The sequence below is a fragment of the Sinocyclocheilus grahami genome, unplaced genomic scaffold (assembly GCF_001515645.1).
Source record: "Sinocyclocheilus grahami isolate Dianchi unplaced genomic scaffold, SAMN03320097.WGS_v1.1 scaffold540.1, whole genome shotgun sequence".
Classification (NCBI taxonomy): domain Eukaryota; kingdom Metazoa; phylum Chordata; class Actinopteri; order Cypriniformes; family Cyprinidae; genus Sinocyclocheilus; species Sinocyclocheilus grahami.
The window spans coordinates 544,821-566,477 of NW_015505719.1; the positions used below are offsets into that span (position 1 = coordinate 544,821).

Here is a 21,657-nt window from a genome sequence, read left to right on the forward strand (position 1 = left end):
ATGTTATTATACAAATCTATGTCCTCATAAACCACATAAACATGCACACACACACACACACATATATGCAGCAATAAATTAATACATTTTTCTTCAAATCTTCAGTGTTTTGTCCATTTTTGTGTATGACATCAAAACCCATGTGGGGCCCACATTGAAGTGTTGGCTAATATTTCATTAACTTATTACTCTGTATTACTTGATGCTCTCTATGAGGACTGGACACAGACATTAAATAGTGTGTCAATGGAAAACAGCTGACACGGGTTGTAATTTATGAGGCCGTCTGACTCTGCAAAAGATCATAGACTAGACACATGACCTCTCTTATCAGCTTTTGACTAAAGGCTACTGATTAAAAAAAACACACAGCACAGATTGAAGACACTCAGGGACAGAAATGTAACATTCCTTTTTTTGTCATGCAGGTAACCTAAATATGCTGAATATGACTGAGTAGATAGTCGTCAGACAATGCCCACCTCTTGCACAGCTTTATGTTAGGAATGAGGAAGCAGTTTGTTATGTCTCAGAAAAGTGTCCCCAGGGTTTAGCTTGTTTAATTAATTTATATGGACTAAACTAGAGAGAACTGCCATAATCCCGCATTAAATGACCTTAAAAACAGCTAAATAATTTTTTTACTGCTCCTACAATGATCTGCACAAGTATTTAATAGTTTGTGGCATATTGAGACATATCCAACTCAAATAATGAATAATGATAATAATAATAATTTAAAAAATCTTTTACTTTGTGTCCCTATGTGACGCAGAGTTAAAATCCAGCGCGTGTGTAGTTTTTAAATAAATAAATAAATAAATACATTGCCAGTTGGGAACGCTTAACACTGACCTCTGGTGGACTTATTGAATGAGTTCATTTTTAAGCAGATATGAAAACGCCCCTGGACACTGTCTTGTTAAAAATATTTTAATATAGGGGATCATATAATTCTGGGACACATTTTACAGCTTATGCTGGCCCACATCAACAAAATATAAAGCTCGTCAAACCTTGCTTTCTCTCTATCCTGTCAGTTGTGTTGTGGGCGGGTTGCCATGACACCGTTCAACAAATGAAGAGCGGATAGAGATGGAGGCTATAGTCTGTTGCTGCAGTCACTATTAAAGTGAGTAAAATCAATAAGCTAAGAGAGTATTATGTTTAATTGACGCATCGAAGTATATATGATTACAGAAGAACGGAAAATAAAAAATAGTTCACTTGATATTGCGCGCGATACTCAAAACTCTTATAAAATGTTAATGTCAGTTGATAATTACCGATGATCTGATATTGAACTTTAAAGTTTGACTTCTTGATTAATTGAAATAGATTAACATCTCTGTATTTTTGCTTTACAGTATCATACAATGTCATCCACTGTCCCTAAAGCGTCTAACTTATCATTAGTGGATAAACTTATCGAGGATGAAGCAGAGAGAGAGATTCTGCTCTCCAAACCTACATGTTTTATCATCCTTGGAAAACCAGTGAGTTTTCAACATGCATCTTTTTTTTTTCTCTCAACATAAAAGTAGGGCTGAATTCAGGTTGATTGGGACACCTTTCCCCAGGCATTTCAATGGCAAAATGTGTCCCAATCAACCTGAATTCACCTCAAAATTCCTCAGTCAAAACAAATAAACAGTTTTTTTTTTTAATGTTTTGTGTGATTTTTTTTCAGGGTGTTGGGAAATCTACTCTTGCAAGAAAATTAGCCAAGACTTGGAATTGCATCCTCATTGATGGTAAATGATCAAGTGCCTTTGATGTCACATTGCCATTATTACATATGGAGTTTCTGAATATTTCATTTTCACCCTATTTAGATACAGATCTTCTCAACAGCCACATCAGTGATGAGACAGAACAAGGTATACAGGTGTGTATCACTGATGTTTAGTTATTTACATGGTCACAATAGAAATAACTGATTCCCTGCAAAATATTCTAGCTGTTTCATATAAGATATTCTGCTATAGCTCTTTAAGATTCTGGCTGAAGGAAAAGCTGTTCCAGAAGAGATGATGGTCAAGTTAATTGTTAACCGGCTCAAGTCACCTGATGTAGAGCATTATGGTAAAGGTGTATGACACAACTGAAATAACATAACTGAATAAAAATGACTAGTTAACCAAATAAACAAACATGTAAACCTTTCATTCTTGATATATATATATATATATATATTTATTTATATTTGTAATGACTTGTCTGAATGAGCAGGTTATGTTCTGGCCTGTTTGCCATCAATGTCAGAAGAATACCTGAAGATACAGGAACAAATAGACTTGATTAAAAGCCTCAGAATGCCACCAGACTTCATCATCAACATCAAGGTTTTTCATAACCTTAATACTACCTATACTCCACAGAATTTTACGATGCTGACATTGTGTTATCCACTTCACACTTTGTAAGGATAATAAATAAGTGTGTTTATGTGTCCAGTGTGCAGACAGGGACCTGATCCGCAGGCTATCAGATGAGCGTCAACATCCAGAGACAGGCCGTGTGTTCCAGAGGGAGAAGTGGGACCCTGATGTGAAGAAAGAGTCACTCATGAAAAGCAACAACACAGAGAATGAGGAGGAGGAAGAGGAAGAGGAAGAAACAGAAGATCTGGAGGAAGAGGTAATACAACCAGCTTCCAGGTTTCTTAACCAGCTTGACTGTCATAGAAAATAATTCTTCTGATAATTCTGCTTGTTTTCAAAATGTTTAACAACAAAAACTGTTAGATATATTAACTTTACCAACCACAGTTAATGTTGTGATTCCATTCCACGCTCTGCAATTCATTAATATTAAATATAAAAATAAAAGAAATATCATCACTGCAGTTTTATTGTTTAGTTTTTTACTAATGTCAAGTTATTATGTGGTCCCATCTGAAGTTTGAGAAGGCCCCTAAGTGGGTCCTGGCCCCCTAAATGAGAACCAGTGTATTACTGCAATGATTTATTTGCCAGACACTGTACCAAACCACTGTATAAACTATTTACAGTAAGTTTGCAACAAAAGTTAAGTTTCATAAATTTCATTTCAGAACTGCCAAATATTGAAGTTCTGTGCACAAATGACTAAATGCAATTGAAAATCTGTTTAAGATGGAAGAGTTAGAGCTTCAGAAAGACATGATCACACAGCTTGTAAGAGTGAGTGAAAATTACCCAGAGAACACCAACAGCAGGATCATGTGCTATAAGGACACCATCCTCAGGCCTCTTGAGGTAATGGCATCTATAGTATTGCACACTTACAAACTGTAAACACTATTATAGAAACAATCAGCATTACGCTTATGTTGGATGTGTAGGATTACATGGCAGACCACAATCCTCCATTTTTGTTTGAGCTGGATGGAAACAAGGATCCAGAGGATCTCTTTGAGGTGGGTGAACTCGGTCAAGCTGTAATGACTAAGGATGGAAACTATAACATTTCAGTAACTGTTCTAATTCTATGAGAATAATTTAGTCCATATCACAACTATAATGATAAAGGCATAGGGGAACTATATTGTTGGAATGAAAAATCTGAAAAGTTGTTGCAAACCTCCTGCTTTTTCATGGTTAGAACATTTGTTGTCTTTTCTATATACTGAAAAAAATTACGTTTGTTTTAAGAGGACACATTTGATAAAAACTGGGGTCCTCTACTTGACTTTGTCAAAAATACACCACTTATATTTACTGATTTGTAATATGTATTTTTAATTGTTTAATTGTTAATTTAATTTTAATTGTTCTGTGTAGTCTCTTGTAAATTTTTTCTGTTATATTTAATTCTGTATAATTGTCAATTTTTTTGTAATTTTATTTATTTTTTGAAAATGTACTTAAGTTTTATTGTGCGGCTCCTTCCCATCTTGATATACACACACCTAAATTTTTGTATGTTATATCTAAGCAATATTCCTAGACGAACCATAGCTGGTTGATGAGGGACGTAACATCCTCCTTTGGGGTGGGTGGGGTTTGGGTTTACTGAGGGTTGTGACTGTTTATGTTTGTGTCCACCCTTAGTAGTTGTTAATAGAAAATAGGAATGTATAGATTTATTAATATTGCTCTTTCATTGTATTTTGTATATTCCAATAAAAAATATTTTAAAAAGTTGTTGCAAACCTGCATGAATTTCTTTCTTCTGTTGAATAATAATGTTGATGGAGACGGTGGTGACCAGCAACTGTTTGGTTACCCACATTATTAAAAATATCTTCTTTTGTGTACAAAAGCAAAAAGAAATTCATACAGGCTTGGAACAACTTGGGGGTGAGTAAATGATGACAATTTTCATTTTTGGCTGAACTGTCGCTTTAAGATATAATTCTGTCTTGAAATCACTAAAGCATTCAAATAATATGATATATAACGTAATGATTTAAACACTAAACTTTACAATTGTCTGCATGTCCACAGTCAGTAATGTCTCGTTTGGAGTTCATGGCTGTGAGATGTACAGCTGTACCTGTGCGTTTAATGCCGACAGAGGAAGCAGAGCTTGATGATCAGATGGACACGGTCAGTTACTGTAAACACACACCTCTCTAAACTGAACTTCATTTTATGTGCCTCTTCACCTTGTCTGTTTTTTTAGGAAGAGCTGTTTCGGACTCTGTCGTCCTGTAGAAATGTCGCACCAGGCTTTCATTGGCAAAAGAGTCAATGGTCCGGCAACTGTCCGGTGGCGCTCAAAGAGGGCAGGATCGTCAAGGGCAGACCAGAGTTTGCCGTTGGGTTAGTGAAAACTAATTTATTATAAATAAACTTTTTTATTCTGAGGGGCTGTTTTTAAATTCAGTCTTTTCTCTCCCCCAGCTTCATAGATAAGTTCTACATCCTGTCATCTCAGGAAGCCCTGCAGAAGTTCATGGCGAACCCTCGACGCTACCTGCTGCCACACATACCCCACTTGCCTTGCCAGGTGTCTGTGATCGGCCCGCCATGCTCAGGAAAGAGCACAATGAGTGCACTGCTAGCTGAGTATTATGGGGCTGTAGTGGTAGATGTTGAAGCGCTGATGGAGCGTACACTTGGTACGTTCACAAAAGACATGTTGGACAAAGTGCGTCAAGATGCCACGCTCACAGGCTTAGAGAAGGTCAGGACCAAGATGCAGCTTGAGGCTACAATTGCATCAGGTTAGAAAACACCAGTTTGGTAAATATACAAAACAAGCTCCATGGCATGATAGAATAATTTCTTAATTTGTTTTTGAGTTGGAAAGACATTCTGGGACATCTTTAAGATGGTGTTTCTTCATTTTTGTAGGTAATGTAACAACTAATGAAGGAGAGTCTGGTGAAACTCACACAGGTGAGGTCAATCCACACACAACATGGACTTTACACCTCCTCAGTTTCATTGATAACAATGTATGTTCTGTGCTTTAACATATTGTTAATCACTTTATTTTTAGATACACACCCAGCCAGTGAAATAAGTGAAAAAGGTATGAAGTTAAATAGTAAAATAGTTAAATAGTGCAAAGTAGTTAAACAGTTAAAATACTATCAATTATAAATACTATTGAATGCGCCGAGCTACAATTATTTGTTATTGATAACTAAAACTATAAAAAGGTGTTTTCATTCTATGAAATAAAGCTATACAATAAAATATAAACATTAGATTAAAAACGTAAACGAGATTAAAACTAAACATCTGAAGTACTAAAATTACTAAAACTAAAACTGAAATAAAAATAAAGCTAAATAGAAATATTCAAAACAACAAAACCAAAAATTAAAGGGGTCATATGATGTTGCTAAAAATAACATTATTTTCTGTATTTGGTGTAATGAAATGTGTTTATGCGGTTTAAGGTTAAAAAACACATTATTTTCCACATACTGTACATTATTGTTTCTCCTCTATGCCCCGCCTTTCTGAAACACGCCAATTTTTACAAAGCTCATCGGTCTGAAAAGTGAGGTGCTCTGATTGGCCAGCTATCCAGTGCGTTCTGATTGGCCGAATACCTCAAGCATGTGACGGAAATGTTACGTCCCTTACCATACTGTGATGCAGTGTCCCGGCCAGAGCGACGAGACAAAAACATTAAAAACCATTATAAACGAGGCAATTGTTGCATCCAGTGGGGACATAATTACAGATTATAATGACTTATATTGTCTTTTTACGCATTGCGTTGCATCGCGCCACGTAAACATAAAACCATGTCTGCATATAATTATTAAAAATAAAACTGAAAATATAAAAATAAAATCTAATTCAAAATATTAATGAATACTATAATAGTATATAAATAATAATAAAAATAACCCTGAATTGGTAATGTGTCCTTTTTACAGCAATAGAGGTGACAGAAGATCACCCAGATGTTCAAGCTTTTGTGGAGGATGCTGTGAAGAAAGCAGCAGAGTCTCCAGCCACAGCTCCACGGGAGCTTTTTTTGGAGGCCTTTGAGAAGCACATAAGAGAGGTAGACCGCTGAGCTTCCTCCTTTAGCTCTCATACTTATGTAGCATTATTTATGTTTAAGAGTGCCTGTGGGTTGTTAGATTGAGCCTGAAGATGTTGAACATATAAGGGGATGGATACTGGACAACATTGCCAGCAGCAGATCCCAGCTGATCACTATTGAGGAACTACATAGTGCTGTAACACCAGAAATCCTATTCTGTCTGAAAGACAATGATGGAGAGGGTGAGAAAAAGACATGTATTTTGATGAATATGTGCATCCATCATTTCTTAGTCCTGATTTTGACATCAGATAATCTTCTATGGTTGTTTAGGCCATGACGTCCACTTAGTTGTGATGGTCACTTGTTGCTATTTATTGAAGGAAGGACTATACTTACCAGGATGTATGAACGGAATAAAGAACAGGTGGATAGATCTGTGCTGGCCCGCCTACAAAAAGAAAGAAAACTGCAGAAGACACAAGACATCAATGAGAGACTGTGAGTGTGGCTAATATACGAGCACAAGTTCAGAAAATATACATTGAGAAATAAACATTTTAAATCACTGGAGGAAATCCTTCTATTTTGCATTATTTTCTAATTTAATAACTTTGCAATTAAAAATATTATGAAACATTCAAAATCCTCGAACTGCTTCCAGGTTTAAATTAGATATTCATTCAGATCAAATTGTATTTAAATGGATCTCAAAAACCTGTGGAGAAAAACAATGTTTAAGATACAGTTAACAATTTCATAATGGAAATGTAATAAAGTGGTGGTTTACATATTTTAAAATGGTGGTAAGGTACTGTTTTCAACATATTTTTATGCTTTTTTGCAGGAAACACACTGAGGACTCAAAGAAAGGTTCACAGCCTACTGACACCAAGTCCAAACTAGAGACACTGCATGAGGAGTCAGGTAGAACTCTTTAACATCTCTCAACAACAGATACTCTACATTCACACTGACAGTAATGAAACTGCTGGAAGTCATCAGTCATACACTGCGCATACACTACCATAATAATGTAATGTTACAAAGGTTATTTGTATTTCACATAAATTCTGTTCTTTTTTAACTTTCTATTCATCAAAGTATAAAAAAAATGCATCATGGTTTCCTCAAAATATTAAGCAGCACTGTTCTCAACATATTAAAAAATATTTCTTGAGCAGCAGATCAACATATTAGAATGATTGAAGGATCATGCGACACTGACAGCTGGAGTAATGGCTTCTTAAAATTCAGCTTTTTTCATTTAAATGTTAAAGTATGATTTGATAAGTAATTTCTATGTATTTGCAGAGAGTTTTGATAAGTCTGATGAAAAAGACAAAACTCTAAACGATGAAGGTTTGTTATATTTCTTTATATTTTTTTCTTCAGCACTGTTATTTACCTTTACTTGAGTGTCAGTTATAATTTTATGACTTAATTTGTGCATATCGAAATATATCTGGGTGTGCAGAGATAGCGCTGCCAACAGTGTGGGAAAATGGTTATCCTGACGGCCCAGAGATGGAGGCTTTTAGTGTGCAGCTGAAGCAATTTTTGGCAGATTTGGAAAACATGGAGCACACAATCACCTGCAGCTATGCTATACTGGACATCAGCAACAAAACCCCTCAGGACACACTCCAAGAGATGATTTACCATATGGAGAGTATGTGGAGTGGACGGTCTCACTGTTTCAGGCTCTTTCTTTCACTCTAAATTATCAGCCACTCCCTCTCACTCACTATATCTTTACTTTCTCGCTTAGAGCCATTTAAGTACACAGCTATGAGCATATCTAGTGCAGACCTGGAGGAGGTGGAAGAGGCCCTACATGCGCTGACACAGACAGAGAAACGAGATGTTAATGAAGAGGAGGAACAAGAATCAGAGGTTGCACCCATCATTAATGCAGAACTAATTAAATATCCTTCTCCCCTCGTTTCACTCCAAAATACATCATAATAGAGATGTAAAATGGACTGTGAATAAAATCCATGCTGTTTTAAGGGGCTGTTGAGCCAGGATACATTTTTGCATTCAAATTTATTTTAATTTTAAATTTTTTTAATTTATTTAATTATTAGCTTTTCATCAGCTCACAAACCCCAGTTTGGGAAACCCTGACTTAGACCAACAATTTATACACAAAAAAGTGTAAAAACACCTGTTACTTATTCTTAGAATATCGTACCACTCTTTTGTTTATGATGGTCTCAGGAGGATACCAGCTTTAAGAGGCACCTGGGAGACACCAAGCATTTTTGTCCAGTGGTGCTGAAAGAGAGGGGTATGCTACAACCGTGTCTGGACGAATATGCTGCAAAGTACAGAGACAAAGTCTATTATTTCTCCAGCACTGAGGCACAAGAAAAGTTCCTACAGAATCCTGAACTCTACATTTCTAACACACAACTACTAAAGGTATGAGCATTATTTAATTAAGATAACTGATAAAAACTCGCAAACACGTCGGCAAGTGACAAAAGACCTCTGACCTTGCTTTGTACTTTTGAACATCAATTTCATCTGTGAAAACAAATAGAAAATTACAAATATGAACAAATAATGTACATATAACACAAAACCATTTGTATGCCACCAGCCACCTGCGCTGCGGGTCTTCATGCTAGGAGTGAGAGGTTCTGGGAAGACCACCCATGGGAAGTGGCTTGCAGAGCAGCTGGGAGTCTTTCACATCCAGTTCCGAGAGCGGCTGCAGGAGCTCATCTTACGGAAGACCCAGAAACATGTGTCATATGCAGATGATACTGAACCCCCTGAGGAACCTCCAGAGGAGCTGCAGGGCCTGCTGGAGGCCCAGGCCCAGGGTCAGAGCACAGTGTCCCCTCCAGACCAGGACGACAAGCCAGATCATGAGGATACTGCATCTGATAATCCTGACATAAAGGTAAAAGAGTGATGTTTTTATTTTTGTCTTGAGGCATTACTTGCCACAGAGTAACTGTAATTGTGTTTTTGTAGGAAGAACAAGCATTGACTGGTGATGAAGAGGCCATAAAGGCATACCTGCAGGATGAAGATCCTCTCCCACTGGAGATACTGGAAATGGTTTTATTACAGTGGTGGAACCAGGAGCCCTACAAGTAAACGCTCATTCACACAAAAAGGACAAAAAAAAAAGCATGGCTATAAATAGACTGATAAACGTTTTGAACAATACTCACACTTTTAAAGAGTTATCTTTCTTTAATATCTTATCTGCCTATACATTTTTAAATAACTGTAGCTTCACAATGAAACGAAACGGCCCAAAACAAAGATAAAAATCAATTTGACACAGTGTTATTTTAATATTGTTTACATACTATTATTTAATAATATATTAAATTAGATTTCATTTTCTTTAACTTGTATGTGCTTTGTCATGTCTAGTTTTTCTAATATTTTCTAAAAGTCTTTAAAACATTTTTTTATACAGCTTTAAATTATTTTTCATATTTCAGTTTCAGGAACTTTCACTTATTATTGGTACATATATTTATTGCAGTCATAACATTAACATGCTAAGTCTTTTAACATCTAATATTTATACTTTAAGCTTTATTTAAATTATTGAAAATTATTTTTAATAGTTTCAGTTTTAGTTAACAATACCAACACTGATTTAAGACCATTTAGATCACAAAACACCTTTTTGGCAAAACAAAATGAATGGCACAAATAACAGTAATATATTTGTTTTAGATATTATTATTATTAAAAGTAAAATATTCATAATGCATATGTTTTTATTGTTGTAGTCTAATGATACTATGTCAAAAATAATATAGTAGTCCAAATTACTTTATTCTATATTCAAAGGGAAAATAACAATGTGGTTTTGGATGTATGAAGATGACTAAATAATGAAATAAAGACACATTTGTGGCAAAATAATGCTCAAAATTTCTCTCTCAGATCCACAGGGTTTATTCTGGAAGGATTTCCCCAAAACCAAGAGGAGGTGTCCTTCATGGTGGAGCATCACTTGTTTCCAGATGTAGTGGCAATGATGTCGGTCGAGGTTTCTGACGTGGTGCGGCGTCTCCTGCCTTCGCGGCTCACACGTTGGAGAGAGAGACGAGACCGCAGGCAAGAACAGTTGCGTCTGGTCATTAATCTGAAGAGGGAACTCAGGGTGAGTGTTTAAACCAAAACTTCAGCACTTGGGATAAAAGGTTGTGAAAACCAAAAAGGCGAAATAAACAGCTGATAAAGCAGGTGAAACTTTTGTTTTTTTGACTGTCAAACTGCAGGAGCGGGCCATCACACAGAGAAGAGCTGAGCTTATGGCTGAATGTGCGCCTAAAAAACCCAGCCCACTCACTCTGAGGCCCCTCAAAGAACAGGTCATCGATCGCGGTCATTGTGTCTTGCTTCGCTGAATGGCTCAGACAGATTCTGACTGGATTTTTGTTGCTCCATCAGGATGAGGATGACGAGGAGGTGCAAGAAGAATCAGAGGCGATGGACGAAGAGCAGCAGGAATTGGAGGAGATGGAGGCCATGCTGCTGGAGGAGTTTCCTGCTGTGGAGGAAGAGGAGGCAGAAGATGAAGAAACAGAAGCTGGGGCAGAAGAGAAGCTGGAAATGGAGATCAGTCAGAGGTTTGAGAAGGATGACAACAACCTCACCAGTATGATGGTAAGGAGAAGATGCTGAAAGGGCATTTTAGAAACAAATATACAGTTCATTGTGCCATTTAACTCCTAAGGAAATTGACTTTTCTTGTTAGGAAGATTTTAATGCTTTTGTTCACTTAAATTAAATAAAATAAAGTATGGATTGTTTTTTTTAGGACTTACTAACAGACAACCAAATCCCCCGTCTGGTTATAAGCGCAGGCCGCCCACCTCGGATTGTGAGGTACCAGCTCCTACAAGGAATCAAACCTCTGATGGTTAACAGAGAGTCATTGTTTCAAATGTGCCAGCCAATCAGCTATAGTCTCGCCAGAAGACTCCTGTACAGATCCTTGAAATATCCCAGTGCCTTCGGGTGCTGGGATCCTGTTAAGGTAAGGGTGGATATACAACAAATTTTCAATGAATATGAAAATAAAAGCCTAAAACAGCATAAAAATAAAACTAGGGAAAACTCAGTTTGCTGATATGTTCTGTAGTATGCAGAAGGAGATTTGATCCAGCCTCTGCAGGGCCCTTTCAACGCCACCTTCCCTGTCATCCTACACCAATTCATCTACTTTTTTGCATCCAAGGAGACACGTAACACCTTTATCCTCAACCCAATCAAATATCTTCGTCAACCACATCCCATCCCTTCCTTTCCCATCAAACTGGCTATCATTGGCCCACCCAAAGCAGGCAAAACCACAGGTCAGTCATTACAAGTGTTCTTTAGACACTCAAAAATATATGATATCTAAAAAGCAATTATTTTGTAGTAGTTCATGGCCTCTTAACTGTGTGTACACTCAGTGGCCCGGGTGTTTGCACATGAATATGGCCTCGCTCGTCTCTCAATTGGGGATGCAATACGTATGGTGCTCAACAACCAGGCCAAAACTGAGTTGGCTAATCAAGTGCAAAAGCATCTGAACCAGGGCTTGACTGTACCTGATAAACTGGCCATCCAGTGCCTGGAAGTGGCAGTAATGAGCCTAGTCTGCAGCACACGTGGGTGAGGACCACAACTATATCCCAATCAAAGAATGTACTTCTGCAAGAAAAATAACCTATATGTGTGTGTGTGTGTGTCACTATACATTGTGATCCTCAGGTTTGTGTTGGATGGCTTCCCTGTGACCAAGCATCAGGCTGAATTGCTGGAATCCTGCAGCATTATTCCTATGCTAGTGATTGAACTGCAACTGGACACGGCAGAAGTGCTGCGGAGAGGCCTGAGGGACAGAGAAAAAAACAACAACAGGTCAGACCAGCACATATTTATTTATTTAATTTTTATATTTTCAGATTGCTTTTAAATTTTTGTTCATATAAGTAATATTAAATATTAACTATTTTCCATTTATCTTTAATTTCTATTTATAATTTAGATTTATTTATAATATTTAGATTTCATTTTAATTCTTGAAAATATTTTTTAGTACTTTTTGTTAACAATTTAGTAAACAACACTGACCTAAACTTAACTGGGGGGTATTCCAGAAAGCAGGTTATGTGACATACATGTTTAAGGTTAAGTAAGCAAATAAACTCAGCTTTCCGTTTCAAAAACAGAGGTAACTTTCAGGGTATGTAAAAAGCCATAGCAGCTTATTCACTGAACATAACCTGCTCCGGATTTAGTAGGTTATGTTTCAGGGTTAGTTTACTTCAGAGGTATCAGCGCATGCGTGATCTACTGACGAGACTCCAGTGGGTGTGACAGATTGCGCACAATATTATATATTATTATATTAAATAATGTATTATTATAATATTAAATTATATATTATTATGATTAAATTATATATATATATATATATATATATATATATATATATATATATATATATATATATATATATATATATATATTTAATGATTTCATGATTTCAAGTTATGCAACGTCCTTGGTAGAGTATATATATATATATATATATATATATTTAATGATTTCACAACAATATGCACTAAGTAAGCAAATGCCTTTGAACGGAAGAAAGAAAGAAATAGTATAACGCGCTTTTTCTTAGCATCCGTTTCCATAGTGACTCGTCGATTCGTAGCTCAGTTGTGAATGTCTTGCGTGTTAACCAGGAACATACTCTGAGTTGAATGATATTACTCCTGGACGAGTTTTTGGAACCAGCATACATCGAGTAAGCAAGGTTTGGGGAACCAGCATACATCGAGTAAGCAAGGTTTGGGTTAATCAACAGAGAGCTCAGGGTTTATGTGAAGGTAAGTTAACCTTGCTTTCTGGAGTACACCTCTGCTGAAAACTACAACATGACAATGTGTTTTTTTGTTTTTTTTCCATGGACAGTGATACAAATTTTGTGGTATTGTGGTCTGGCATATTATGTATATTAAATGCAAATATTCAAAATTTGTAAGCTTATGGCAGCTCTCTCCAACAGGCCTTACCCAATGCATGACAGCCCCCAGGTCCTAAACATTCGCAACTCTTGCTTCAGGCGGGAAGTTGAAGCTCTCAGGTTGCACTTTCATCAACAGTATCACAACTGGACTCCCGTTGATGCTCACAAGAGCAAGTGGTGGGTGTGGGAGCGAGTTTTAGATGAGGTTCGCATTAGCTTGAGACACATTTATGATTACCTGGAAAAGATTCACAAAGGTGAGAGCATGCAAATGACGCACAGTTGTCAAACAAGAATCCCTAGTATTATACATTCTTAGATGACTTGTTCTGTCGTTCTCACAGGCCAGGCAGCCTGTATAGACAGACTGTGCATTACTACACGAGAGCTGCAGTCCCGGCTAGGGGAGTTTGGGCAGTACTGTCCAGTTAGCTTAGCTCTTCATCGCCATCTGGTGGACTGTTCACATAATACCTCACTGGAATTGGCTGCAGAGTTCAGGGGCCACTTCTACAAAATGACCAGCAGGGAATTTCTAGAGGTAAAGGTCCAGCAGCACACAGAAATATTGGTTTAATTCACTCACATCTATCTTTATGTGTTTAATAAGAGATTTCTAGAGTCCCCAGAACAGTTTGTGGCTCCAGGTTGCCCCTACCCATTACCTCCTCCTCCACTCCTGCCTCATAAGCTCAGTGCAGGCCAGGTGAAGAGTAGGTTCCCTCAACAGGTGGAGATGAAGGGTTTCTGCCCTGTCACTTATCTGGATGGTCAACAGAGGTACAGCAAAGACACTCTACAACACTTACGGAAAGAATAACCTTAATTTTACTGTAGTCTTGCTCACTCTAATCATTAATTTTTAACTTCATTCCAAGTAAAAACACATTCCTGCCATGTTATTCTCTTCACCTGTAGGTATGAGGCCTTGGTGCGTGGAAACACGGAGTATGCTGTTGAGTACCAAAATAAGATCTATATCTTTGAGAATGAAAAGAAACAAGAAATTTTTCTCCAGTGAGTAGTTATTTTGCAGAGGGGATTCCTGATTGGCTAGTGCAATTACTTTGCCATTACAGGAATAAAATACATGTTAAAATAGAAAACAGATCATTCACAACAGAACTGTTCTTAGGTCACCTGAGACTTACTGGGACCAGAAACTTCCACATAAACTACCTCCGTTGGAAGATCCGGTCTCACTAACCTCTTTACCGATCCTGGGCTATTTGGAACAAGTAAGAGGGCACTGAAACACAGAATCTGCTGCTTTTGTCTACCTATAAATATTGGTCACATAATTGTGTAACCATCAGTTAACCATGTTTTTAACAAGTGGTAAAATAGTGTTTAAAGCTTTGCTTTTTTGTGGAAATGTATTTACTTATCTTAACCACATATGCGTTTGCTATTATTGTACATGTATTTTTTTTTATATATATGTTTGTTTTCTCTTGTAGAGTGTGGCAGTACCCATAATCAGAGCCATGACTGCTGTTGGTCAACTCAAGCCAAAGTTGCCCTTTCTCAGTGTGAAGAAATCTGCTATATTGTACCTGGCCTTTCATCTGAAAGGTGGCCTTGAATGTCTTATTTTAGTTTCCTTTTAGAATAGCTGAAAATGAGAATTCATTCACTCATTCATTCAATGTAAGATATTTTCAAGTCTAAGTAAACACTTGAAATCTTTCTACCCTTCTACCCCCACAGCATTCAACAGCAGGAACCCAGACTATATTCGTCAGAAGTACAAAAAGAAACTTCAAAAGTTTGAGGAAAGCTGTGAGCTCATCTCATACCTGAGTACCACCATGAAGACATACAGATCCCCTCACAACCTGCCCCCTGATTTTGCACACAAGCTGGACAGGTTTCTGGCCCTGGAGAAGTCCACCAAAACAGCCTCGGGTCTGATACAGCTTGGGGGAAGTTAGAACATAACTTCAAATAATAAAGACCTTGAGTCAGACTCCGCACATCACGATATTTGACAGTATTGGTTGAGGTTACATTAGTAAAATTCATAGATATACATTTTGAGAGGACTTTGTTAACGTGTTCTTTTCAATGGACAATTAAAGATGTGAATGAGCCCAATAAATACATTTTAATTGATTTTTGTGATGTGTTCTTGTATTGAACGTTTGCTGTTGTTGTTTTTTATCAAGAACTAAATGGATAATGAATAAATAAAACGATTGATAGATAGATACTGCATGAATAAATATGCAGAACGGCTAGTCCTCGTTGTGCGCCATTCACCGCGGTTACCCTGACAACGAGACGCACACAACATGGCGTCCACGGTACATTTAGAGATCGTCGGTCTTTTAAATAAACATAATTTTCAAATAGCCAAAAGCATTGTCGAGGTAAAGTTTTTAAGAGGCTGACCACTTCGTATTTAGCATTTTAACATGGTTAACTGTTAAAAAGCCATAACGTCTCTACTTACAGGGACTGAAAAATAAATTCCCGGAGTCATTTGATGATCCAACAATTCGCCCGTTGCTGGAGTGTGACTGGCATGACTATTTATCGAATAAAAAGAGGGTAAGACACTTACTAATTATACACCGCTCGCTTGTTTCCAATATGCATTTTAGTAATAAATCACTCACGCACGTTGACTTGTCAAGGAGCTGAAAGCGGAGGTTTGGCAGTACAGCGGCTGTCTAATGTCTTTCGCAAACGGTCAGTTGCTCGGTGATGAGAGGAAACTGTCCAGCTGGGCAGAGAAAGAGTGGACGTTTTCTTTCCGTCGACCACAGGCGCTTTATAAAGCCCTAGCTGAGGAATATTACACCAGCAACCTGCGAGGCACAGGGGTAAATGAACACAAGAGCGAGGAATAAATGTTAATCCAGTAAATGAATAAACGCACATCATATGTAACTAGACTACAACTATCTATAATTTCACATAATAGCTACAAGGTGTGCAACATCTGCAACATCTGCTCTCTTTCCCACAGCATATTTTTGTTTATATGGATATTGAAAGCGGTGGAGAGGCATTTGGCAGACTGTTGTTTGAGGTAAATAGATGTTATGCCTCTTGATAATGTAAGATGATTGATCATTTGATTACTTGAGTTGTTGTGGAAATGTGTTTCCACTTTTTCTCCACTCTCAAAGTGTTTTAAATGTAACCTGTCAGCTGTTCTCAGACTTGTGTCCAAAGACGTGTAGGAACTTTAAGGCCTTGTGCACTGGAGAGGCAGGTTTGTCCAAGAGTAACCTTGAGTTGAGCTATAAGTGCTCAATTTTCCACAGAGTTGTGCAAAATGGCTGGCTGCAGGGTGGAGGTAAGATAATAATCATAATTGTATCGAAATATATATATTAAAAAACTTGTGATTGTATATAATTCATTGATATATTATATGATTTTGATTACAGATATTTCACCTGAAAGGAAAGGCACTGGGGGAGAGTCTATCTATGGCCCAACATTTGAGGGTACAGAGTTTGTGCTACATAAAGTACATATTTTGGTCATTAAAGTCAGCATGAAATGGAAATTGTGTCTTTTTTCCCCCCCTCCCGTTACATAAAAAGAAAAAGGAAAAAATGTCGGCCGGTACCTAATTTTGTAGGGCAGTACCTAATTAACTTGATCATTGTCACGAGATTGCGAGGACATGAAAAAAAAATGTGTATGGATAAATCATTTATAAACATTGCAATATTCCATTAAAATAAGAACTGTCAATTATGATTTCATGGTGACTTTAAAGTGTGTGAAATACACATTGTTTCATACATATAAAAAGCACCAGGTGGTTTTCTCTTCTAGATGAGAATTTTGTCGTATCCCACAACAAGCGTGGCATTCTGGGAATGGCTAATCAAGGTGCTCATAGCAACGGCTCTCAGTTCTACATCACACTACAGCCAGCTTCCTGGATGGACCACAAATATGTGGCTTTTGGGTAATGACTCCAATAGATTGCATACTGTATATACACAAGAAAGCCCAAATTACGAGAGCTTGTCTTGATATTTGGCTTTGCATTATTAATGCAGACAATATCCAAAAGGTAAATGCCTAATTAAGATCTTTGCTATTTACCATTCTTACAAAATTGAAAAACTCCATCACAGCTTTTTCTTTCTCTCCCAGGCAACTTGTTGAGGGCACAGAGGTTCTGAAGAGACTAGAGGCAGTGCCCACCTACAACGAGAGGCCCAAACAGGACTGCAAAATATCAGCATGTGGAGTATTTGAGCCCTGAGTAATCCCATACCGCCTATCAAGACAGCAATACAAGAAGCGTTTTTATTACATGTAGAAATACTTTTGTGCTTTTCTATGTAAAGTTAAAAAATAAAGCCAATAAAAACCTCAATTTATACACTTTACCAGTACTGTTTATTTCTGTGGCACCCATAACAAATGGATTTTTTACGCTGCCTTGTCGGATTTGGTTACCCTTCTGTAGCGGTTTATAAAAGAACCAAAATGCTTTCCAGAGTATGAAATAAAGGAGTTCAGCCATTACCGGGGAGGATTTAGAGAACATTAAAGCAATTCTGTGTGAAAAAGAGAGAGAAACGGATCATGGTAACTTCTTATGCTGCCTTGTTGGATTTGGTGACCATGCTGTAACTAAATGATTTCTAAAATACAGAAGAGAGAAATTTAGAAATCACCTGAAGAACAATAAATGCATTCTGTGTGAAATAAAGGTAACATTTCTGTAACCTGTATGCTTTGAAACAGAGGAGATTAGACATCACCAGAGTGAATCTGGAGAACATTAAATCCATTCAAATACAAATTTCATCAAAGTTGTCCTAAAACGCATTCTTGTCTTAGGACAACTTTGATGAACTTTTTTGATTCACTTCAAAGGGAGACTACTGTAGATTTCGGTAACTTCTTAAGCCACCTTCAACTGAATAATGAATTCCACTCATTCAGGGGGCTCCCAAAGGGCAAAAATACACAAAACTTCATACAGCTGCTTTAAGTATGTCCTTACAACAGTGGTTCTCAATTCCAGTCCTGGGGCCCCCCTGCTATAAATATTAATGCAGTGTTCCCTTTGTTAGACCGAATGCTTTTTCTACATTGTAATTGGGCAATTTTACTGTTCAAGTAAGATAATAAAATCATTTAATCTCAAAATAATATTTAATCTCCATGAATGTATTTATCTTATAAGTGGGCTGTGGACCACCCCAGAGAAAATGAAGATGAGATTATTATAAAATACAATTTCATGAAGGAAATGGTTCACAGACCCTCACAATATTTTGCCGCTCATAATTTATAAAATACAAAAGGCTTGATTTTTATTGTAAGCTTTAAAGCCGAGGTCTCCAACCCTGCTACTGGAGAGCTACCGTCCTACAGATTTCAGCTGCAACACACCTGAACCTGCGAATCAAGGTGTTGGAACAGGGTTGGAACTGAAGTCTTCAGGACAGTTAGGAGCAGGGTTGGAGACCCCTGCATTAAAGTGTTAATATAACTTAATTTTTTGTTAAAAACATTTTTTTTTTTTACTAAAATAAATATATCTCAATTAACACCGGTCCAGTAACAACCTTTTGCATTTGCTTTAAAGATTGATTGTGTTTGAGTAAGCATTCACACGGCTCAGCTGACGGTGTCACCTCGAGTATGTGTTTAATGAGGACAGCCAGCCGAGCAGACCTGACCAAGACACTCACCATGACCACGCCGTTTTCTCCTCCACTTTATATGCAGCGATACCAGTTTGTTATCGACTATGTGAAAACTTACCGACCTAAAAAGGTAAATAAACATATGAATGGCATTTTAAAGTTAAGTCGCGATGGCCTTTGACGCTAGGCTTGAACTAGCGTGCTAATCAATAGTCTTTTTACATCTATCCGCAGGTCATCGATTTCGGATGCGCAGAATGTTGCTTACTGAAAAAGCTTAAGTTTCACCGCAACGGTATTCAGTTACTAGTGGGAGTTGATATCAACAGCGTCGTCCTCCTGAAGAGAATGTAAGTTTGGTATCTCATTGTTGTGTAGTTTTAGATGGCATTAAAATGAGACAGTGCTATCCCATAAGGCCAACGATTTATTATACACAAGGGGCCTCCACGTACTTTTGGCCATATGCAAATCAGGATTCCTCTTCATTCATCTTGTGTGATTTATTTTTTGCCAGGCACATGTTGGCTCCACTTATAAGTGATTATCTACAGCCAAGTGATGGGCCTTTGACCATTGAGTTGTATCAAGGCTCTGTCACAGAAAGGGAGCCCTGCACCAGAGGATTTGATCTTGTGACATGTGTGGAGTTGTAAGTGTGCCACGTCTTTGCGAATAAACTTAGTTACTTTCAGATTGTATGTTCAACTTGAGCTTATGTAAACATCTCTACCATTTAAGAATCGAACACCTGGAGCTTGTGGAGGTGGCAAGCTTTTCTGAGGTGGTGTTTGGCTACATGTCACCAGGTGCCGTGATTGTAAGCACACCAAACGTAGAGTTCAACCCACTGCTGCCGGGCTTGAAAGGCTTCAGAAACTATGACCACAAGTTTGAATGGACCAGAGCGGAGTTTCAAACTTGGTGAGTAAATTTGTAATAATGAAAACGCATTCCGGTGGTGATTTAGGATCAGATTTAAGGGATTTACATAGATGTTTTTTTTTCTAGCTAAAAGCTTTTTCAACTCTCTCTCCCTTACAGGGCTCACAAGGTGTGTAGAGATTATGGCTACTCCGTGCATTTCACAGGAGTTGGAGAAGCTGTTGGCCACTGGAGAGAAGTGGGATTCTGCACCCAGATTGCCGTGTTCCAGAGGAATTTCCATGGTTCCATGAGCAATGCTGAACGCTTGGAACCCTCAGTCTATAGACTGGTGAGACTGGCTTTTTCTTATTGGAAATTCCATATTTGTTTAGAGTCATATTGTACTTTCTAAATACTTATCACTTGTACTAAAAGAGTCGCAATTTAGTTTAGTAGTGCTGAAATGTGCAGCGAAAGCTTTTAATAAAAATGCCATCTCAGCATAAAGTTAGCATGAATTGATCCATGCAATTTTTAATTAAAGTAACTTGATTTTCCGGTGGAATGACTTCTCTCTGGCGACCAGTCATTTAGTCAGTTTAAAACCCGCCCCTTTCTTACAATGTACTGCGATCTTGCATTCAGATATTCCCTCCACCCCAATCAACAACCGATACATTGAACAATCGTTTCGCTCAGATGAACACTACAATATGGAAGCAAAGGCCTTTTGGTAGTTTCAGTACATTGCGAATGTAACATGCAATCCTTGGAAGGATATGCAGAGCGGTAGGTGCTACACGCAGCCATGAACAGCACTATTATTGAAAAAGAAAAAGTGTAGCGTGGGAACTTGGTTCTGCCCATTGGTTGTTGATTGAAAGGTGGGGGTTAAAATACAAAACATGCAGAGACAAATTTTTGGCAGTAAGATAAATAACATTGCATTTTCGAAAATATGGTGAACTCTTCTTTTAATGCTGACTTCACAGGTTTAAGCTAAAACAAGTTATTTTTGTCCTAAAACTGGTGATATTTGCACTCGTCTATTATCTTTCTTTGCCGTTCCTTTTTTTAGATGTACAAAGTAGTGTATCCGAGCCTAAGTGATAACAACATCTACCAGAGAACTTTAGTTAATGAAGTCTTGTATGAGGCACAACACCGGAGACAGGAATGGCTCAGCAGAATGAACATGGACTCCAACAATAATGCACACTTCTGTGCTCCTCCATTAATGGACGTATTCCAGCATGGGGTTGAAGGGGGTACATGTGACTGGCAGCCTGTCTACCAGCAAGGTGGCACCATTTGTGTTCCTTTGGCATGTGTGTGGTCCAGTCCCAGAGTGAGAGCACTGTGTGGGAGCATGCAGCGTCTCAGGGAGGAACTGCTGGTGGACTCGCGAGTGAGGATGAGCGCTGATGGAACGGTGCTAAACCTGCCTGCTGCTGCTGATCATGATGATGAGGTGGAGGTGGAGGAAGAGGAAGATGTGAAAGCAGTATCAGGTGTAGCCAACAACATGGAGGAGGACTGGGATAGAGAGCTTGGGTGTTATGGAAATGTATAACAGATCCAGAAAGCTTTGTAACCAGAATAAAAGAAAGAAAGCTGCACTTAAGATGTTTTTCCTTTTTGACTATAAGTGTAGAATCATCAGAATGACACATTTCAATTAAATGGCCAAATCTGTGATTGATG

The 21,657-nt window shown here is 37.8% G+C and overlaps 3 protein-coding genes across 3 annotated transcripts; all 3 read left to right on the forward strand.

The window, feature by feature from the left end:
- The first annotated feature begins 1,376 nt into the window (after positions 1-1,376).
- Positions 1,377-15,541, forward strand: ak9 (adenylate kinase 9). The gene is made up of 35 exons (XM_016238481.1): positions 1,377-1,496; positions 1,691-1,754; positions 1,836-1,888; positions 1,989-2,085; positions 2,233-2,345; positions 2,458-2,640; positions 3,117-3,239; positions 3,326-3,400; positions 4,431-4,532; positions 4,609-4,748; positions 4,830-5,152; positions 6,326-6,456; positions 6,536-6,680; positions 6,822-6,939; positions 7,286-7,365; positions 7,753-7,800; positions 7,916-8,110; positions 8,210-8,334; positions 8,665-8,865; positions 9,047-9,352; positions 9,427-9,548; positions 10,363-10,582; positions 10,701-10,793; positions 10,888-11,088; positions 11,243-11,461; positions 11,567-11,780; positions 11,883-12,084; positions 12,184-12,333; positions 13,490-13,707; positions 13,795-13,991; positions 14,061-14,230; positions 14,369-14,467; positions 14,586-14,688; positions 14,911-15,025; positions 15,161-15,541. Exons 1-35 carry the CDS (start codon positions 1,377-1,379, stop codon positions 15,382-15,384), a joined length of 5,289 nt encoding a protein of 1,762 aa, XP_016093967.1. The 3' UTR covers positions 15,385-15,541.
- A 203-nt stretch (positions 15,542-15,744) lies between these two features.
- On the forward strand, positions 15,745-17,751 carry ppil6 (peptidylprolyl isomerase (cyclophilin)-like 6). The gene is made up of 8 exons (XM_016238482.1): positions 15,745-15,822; positions 15,908-16,003; positions 16,090-16,278; positions 16,425-16,487; positions 16,610-16,757; positions 16,852-16,911; positions 17,249-17,384; positions 17,576-17,751. The coding sequence occupies exons 1-8, from the start codon at positions 15,745-15,747 to the stop codon at positions 17,685-17,687; spliced, it is 882 nt and encodes a 293-aa protein (XP_016093968.1). The 3' UTR covers positions 17,688-17,751.
- Positions 17,752-18,815: 1,064 nt separating this feature from the next.
- Positions 18,816-21,572, forward strand: LOC107555628 (small RNA 2'-O-methyltransferase-like). The gene is made up of 7 exons (XM_016238483.1): positions 18,816-18,919; positions 19,026-19,216; positions 19,321-19,436; positions 19,604-19,738; positions 19,828-20,010; positions 20,131-20,302; positions 21,032-21,572. Exons 2-7 carry the CDS (start codon positions 19,082-19,084, stop codon positions 21,524-21,526), a joined length of 1,236 nt encoding a protein of 411 aa, XP_016093969.1. The 5' UTR covers positions 18,816-18,919; positions 19,026-19,081; the 3' UTR covers positions 21,527-21,572.
- The last annotated feature ends 85 nt before the right edge of the window (positions 21,573-21,657 follow it).

What these genes read in the sequence shown, in the direction of transcription:
- ak9 (XM_016238481.1), top strand. Translation starts at nt 1,377, where the DNA reads ATGTCATCCACTGTCCCTAAAGCGTCTAACTTATCATTAGTGGATAAA. An exon ending in ACCTGATGTAGAGCATTATG is followed by an intron (nt 2,086 to 2,232) that starts GTAAAGGTGTAT and finishes CTGAATGAGCAG; the next exon opens with GTTATGTTCTGGCCTGTTTG. An exon ending in CAGAAGATCTGGAGGAAGAG is followed by an intron (nt 2,641 to 3,116) that starts GTAATACAACCA and finishes AATCTGTTTAAG; the next exon opens with ATGGAAGAGTTAGAGCTTCA.
- ppil6 (XM_016238482.1), top strand. Translation starts at nt 15,745, where the DNA reads ATGGCGTCCACGGTACATTTAGAGATCGTCGGTCTTTTAAATAAACAT. An exon ending in ATTTATCGAATAAAAAGAGG is followed by an intron (nt 16,004 to 16,089) that starts GTAAGACACTTA and finishes TGACTTGTCAAG; the next exon opens with GAGCTGAAAGCGGAGGTTTG. An exon ending in TGGCTGGCTGCAGGGTGGAG is followed by an intron (nt 16,758 to 16,851) that starts GTAAGATAATAA and finishes TTTTGATTACAG; the next exon opens with ATATTTCACCTGAAAGGAAA.
- LOC107555628 (XM_016238483.1), top strand. Translation starts at nt 19,082, where the DNA reads ATGTGTTTAATGAGGACAGCCAGCCGAGCAGACCTGACCAAGACACTC. An exon ending in AAACTTACCGACCTAAAAAG is followed by an intron (nt 19,217 to 19,320) that starts GTAAATAAACAT and finishes ATCTATCCGCAG; the next exon opens with GTCATCGATTTCGGATGCGC. An exon ending in AACCCTCAGTCTATAGACTG is followed by an intron (nt 20,303 to 21,031) that starts GTGAGACTGGCT and finishes TCCTTTTTTTAG; the next exon opens with ATGTACAAAGTAGTGTATCC.